Source organism: Dendropsophus ebraccatus, unplaced genomic scaffold (genome assembly GCF_027789765.1).
Source record: "Dendropsophus ebraccatus isolate aDenEbr1 unplaced genomic scaffold, aDenEbr1.pat pat_scaffold_140_ctg1, whole genome shotgun sequence".
Classification (NCBI taxonomy): Eukaryota; Metazoa; Chordata; class Amphibia; order Anura; family Hylidae; genus Dendropsophus; species Dendropsophus ebraccatus.
In genome coordinates, this window is record NW_027208830.1 from 408,381 (window position 1) to 412,728 (window position 4,348).

The window sequence follows — 4,348 nt, forward strand, 5'->3', positions numbered from 1 at the left end:
TCTAATCATATGTGAGACATTGCTGTATGTGTTAAAATGAATGTGTCATGATAGGAAATATTATAATGTAGTTAAGTATTTCATTTATCAGGCCAACACTCTCCTGCTGTGGCCACTTCCTGCCTTGGCCACAGATGGCAGCAGAGAGCACTGTCATACATGACAAACAAGGAATCGCAACATTCACTACATGTTCGTAGTAGGTTCACAATACGTGTATTTGAGTCAGTATATTTTGGTCAGTATTGTTAACAAAACCAGTAGTGGCTTAAAAACACAAAGGCTGTGTTCACACAATGTAGAAATAGAGTGGCTGTGCGCCATTTAAAGTGAAATATTGCTAAGTTTTTTTCTAAGAATGGATGTTATTTGGAAATGTCCTTATTTAGTGTTTTAATGGCGCACATCCACAACATTACAACATTGTGTCGAGATCCTTTGGGTGTTTAGAATCCACTGCTGTTTTTGTTAGCTATACTGAGTGAAATACACGTATTGTGAAGCCACTAGCGAAGATGTAGTGAATGCTGCGATTCCTTCTTTTTGAGGTCTGAGCCTGCTCTATGCTGACATCTGTAGCCAAGGCAGGAAGTGGGCAGAGCAGGAGAGGCTTGTGATGAGCACTAACATATTTTGGGACATTAATGTTATTATCATGACACTATCATTTCCACATAGAGCTCTATGTCCGATGGTAGTAGAAATCTCCTCCTGCAGGACATCCAGCATGTGGTCATTATGTACAAAGTGGAGGATATATAAACGTACACACAATAAACTACATAATGTAGCGTTTACACTGGCAGATTGATGTGATGGATTTTGGATAAGAAATCCAGGAGATGACTGTAGACAAGGAACAGGTGATCAAGTAAAGAGCGAGATTTCTAATCTTTGAATACACTCTTCTGTGTTTTACAGAAAAAAAATGGATGATAAAATAATATTTTTGAACCGCAACCTAAGTAGACCACATCCAGCTGGCGCACCTGGGTGATGTGTGGAGGGATATATGTGGTGTGTTAATAGTGATTGTTAAGAAGTGAGATGGACTGTGGCACTAGAAGATATCAGATCCTGTTACATATCCCACACTAGAAAGTTAGACATATAGTGCGCACCCTGCTGGTCACTCCATAGGAAATGCACATGTTTTGATCACATCAATCTTTCAGCACACTAGGTTCAAAGGACTATACAATTAACATTAGCATGATGTGACCATGCTCGATAATTACTGGCCAGTAGTATATCGAGTGAGGTAATGTGTATTTTCGAACACTACTATGTGGGAACACACAACATGTTTTACATACATTGAAAAGGCAGACACATTGTTTAGTCGAATAAGAAAATATATTTTTTGTTTTAGTAAAAAGAGAATGAAAATTAAATATCAACCAATACATCGGGTTCAAACAACAAAAGAAAATAAAAAAACACACATCCCAGAGACAGGTGACATACATGCGGGAAAACATCAGTCCTGTGGCCGTGGCTCATAAGGGAGGCTGTGAAAGGGGCACGGGCACGGCGCCTTCAGGAGTCATGAAGTAGTCAGCAAAGAGGTTCCTGACCACTATCCCGCGGTTGAGTTGTCTCCCTTGGCCATAGTTGATAGGGGCACTAAAAGCTGGCAGTGTCTCCACGTTCACCTCCGGGGTGGGAGCATAGTCCCGAAGGTAGTTGTGGAGAACACAGGCAGCTTTAATGACCATGTCAACTGTGGCCAATTTCAACTGCAGGGCAGTGGTAAACACTCTCCACTGACTAGTCATGATCCCGAAGGCGCACTCCACGAAGTTACGTGCCCGGCTCAGCCTCCGGTTAAATAGTCTCCCCCGTTCATCCAGCCCTCTCCGTGGGTAAGGGCGCAGCAGGTTGTTGAGTAAAGGGAAGGCTTGATCCCCTACCATGACGAATGGAGCGGGATGCGTGGTACCCGGAAGAGGAGTGGGAGGAGGTAGAGTCACGTGATCTAAGAGTATGCGCCGCCCAAACTCTGATCTCAGTAGCGCCCGGGAGTCCCCAGTACTGCCATAGGAGCCGACGTCGATGGCAAGGAAACGATACGTGGAATCAACAACCGCGATCAGGACCACAGAAAAAAATTTCTTATAATTGAAATACTGTGATCCTGATCGCGGTGGTTGCTTCACACGTATGTGCTTACCATCAACCGCCCCTATACAGTTGGGGAAATTGGCCACAGACTGAAAGCCTGCTGCTGACTGCAACCAAATCTCCCGGGTCGGACTGGGCATCACGATGGGCTGCAAATGCTCCCAGATCACGGCGCACGTGCACCTCACAATTCCAGAGATGGTGGACGTACCAACCCTGAATTGGAGGTGCAACGATACATAACTCTCCCCTGTCGCCAAGAATCTGTGAAAAAATGAAAAATAGTATTTTATGATTCTATTTCACATTCAGCTACATATTAAATTATTACATATTTTAACACTATATTAGATTTCACTACAATTACATGAACAAATAGTTCGCATTAAAATAAAGCATCTTCACCTTAACGTTATGAGCAGACGTCCCACAGGAGGGATGGATTTCCGCATGTAGGTGTCCTGTCTCTGGAGATGTGGGGTCAAAATGGAAAGTAAATTATCAAAGGCCTCCATAGGCAGGCGCACGAAGTCCTGGAACTTGTCAGGATGTCTGCAACAAATTAAGAAAAATATTGATCACTAATATTACACACAAACACACATCATAGGAAGATGTCATACGGTTTACAAATGTTGAAATTAACATCAAACGTTGTAAGGATAAACAAAAAACATAATAAAATTATGGACTTTGGGGTAAACATTTGTGGACAGTAACCTTTACATTTGCAATATTACATTCAAAGATTTGACGACTTTGATGTATTCAAATCGACATACCGTCGCAAATCATCATACAGGCAACCAATGTGGCCCCGGGTCTCCCTCCGAACATTGATGGGGTGGACCCAATATCGCCGTCCCACCTCCTGCAGACGGCGCTGCTCTGCGTCTTTTTGCCTCTGAGAAGAATTTTTAAAAAATTAAATTTATTATTTTTAAGACATCTCAATTAGTCACAAAATTATTACACAGTTGCATTTAAGGACCTTTGGTCAACAGTACTTAAGGGAGCTTGCATAAACAATACATTTAAATCAATGTTTTACGGATTATAAGCCTAAACAGTTTGTAAGGCTAGTTTGAAATAAGTTACATAAAGCTTTAAAAAAAAAAAAAAAAAAAAAAAAAAAAAAAAAAAAAAAATATATAGAGACTTACACACAAACGCTGGTAATAATTACGCATCTTCCACAGGATCGAAAGCACCACGAGCTGGTGCTTGCGGCGCAGCCTCATACGCCGGGCTGGCCCATAGGGCGCATTATTAGCGCCATCAGACATCTTTTTTTTTATTTTTTTGGCATTCAAAACACTACAAGCATATGGGCGTACTTCGCGAGTGGGCGGAGATTTTATAGGGATGTGGGTGTGCTTATTTGGCCCGGGGGCAGATTCATGAATCAAATACATGCTTTTGAGCGGGGCCAAACAAGCCAAGACACATCATGACACTACGGCCGGACTCTTACGATAAGACCGTAAGTGGTTTTCAAATACAGCCGCCAGACCACCCGGAGATGTACGGGACAGTTTTTCTGCCGGCTTAAGAGATACACGTGAAACTAAAGCCGATCCTGGGTGCCTAGGGTGCCTGTCATCCAATCCGCACTGAATTTCATTTCTAGCACATAGCCAAAAAATCGCCCCATTGACTTACATTGGAGTGCAGAAAAGGTCATTTTTTCTCGGTCCCTTTAAGAGGTAGGAGTTAAACAAGCTTAGGTCTGCGGTGCCCAGGGGGGACCCCATCCAGCCCACACTGAGTTTCATTCCTACCACCTTAGGAAAAAAAGTCATTATTTTGAGGCTTAGAAGTCATTTCTGCAATTCCCATAGAAAATCAATGGCGTCTCTATTCAATTGTGTGGAGCGCATATCAGGTGGGTTTTCTCTGCCGGCTTAAGAGATACACGTGAAACTAAAGCCGATCCTGGGTGCCTAGGGTGCCTGTCATCCAATCCGCACTGAATTTCATTTCTAGCACATAGCCAAAAAATCGCCCCATTGACTTACATTGGAGTGCAGAAAAGGTCATTTTTTCTCGGTCCCTTTAAGAGGTAGGAGTTAAACAAGCTTAGGTCTGCGGTGCCCAGGGGGGACCCCATCCAGCCCGCACTGAGTTTCATTCCTACCACCTTAGGAAAAAAAGTCATTATTTTGAGGCTTAGAAGTCATTTCTGCAATTCCCATAGAAAATCAACGGCGTCTCTATTCAATTG

At 42.8% G+C, this 4,348-nt stretch overlaps 1 protein-coding gene across 1 annotated transcript; it reads right to left on the reverse strand.

The window, feature by feature from the left end:
- Positions 1 to 1,340: 1,340 nt before the first annotated feature.
- LOC138775213 (uncharacterized) lies at positions 1,341 to 3,191 on the reverse strand. The gene is made up of 3 exons (XM_069955850.1): positions 2,907 to 3,191; positions 2,530 to 2,676; positions 1,341 to 2,388 (listed from the first exon to the last, which is right to left on the reverse strand). The coding sequence occupies exons 2-3, from the start codon at positions 2,637 to 2,639 to the stop codon at positions 1,500 to 1,502; spliced, it is 999 nt and encodes a 332-aa protein (XP_069811951.1). The 5' UTR covers positions 2,640 to 2,676; positions 2,907 to 3,191; the 3' UTR covers positions 1,341 to 1,499.
- Positions 3,192 to 4,348: the final 1,157 nt, after the last annotated feature.

Excerpts from the sequence above, each read along its gene's own strand:
- LOC138775213 (XM_069955850.1), bottom strand. The coding sequence starts at position 2,639 with ATGGAGGCCTTTGATAATTTACTTTCCATTTTGACCCCACATCTCCAG. Across the intron at positions 2,389-2,529 it reads CGTCTGCTCATAACGTTAAG|ATTCTTGGCGACAGGGGAGA; the intron begins GTGAAGATGCTT and ends ATTTTTTCACAG.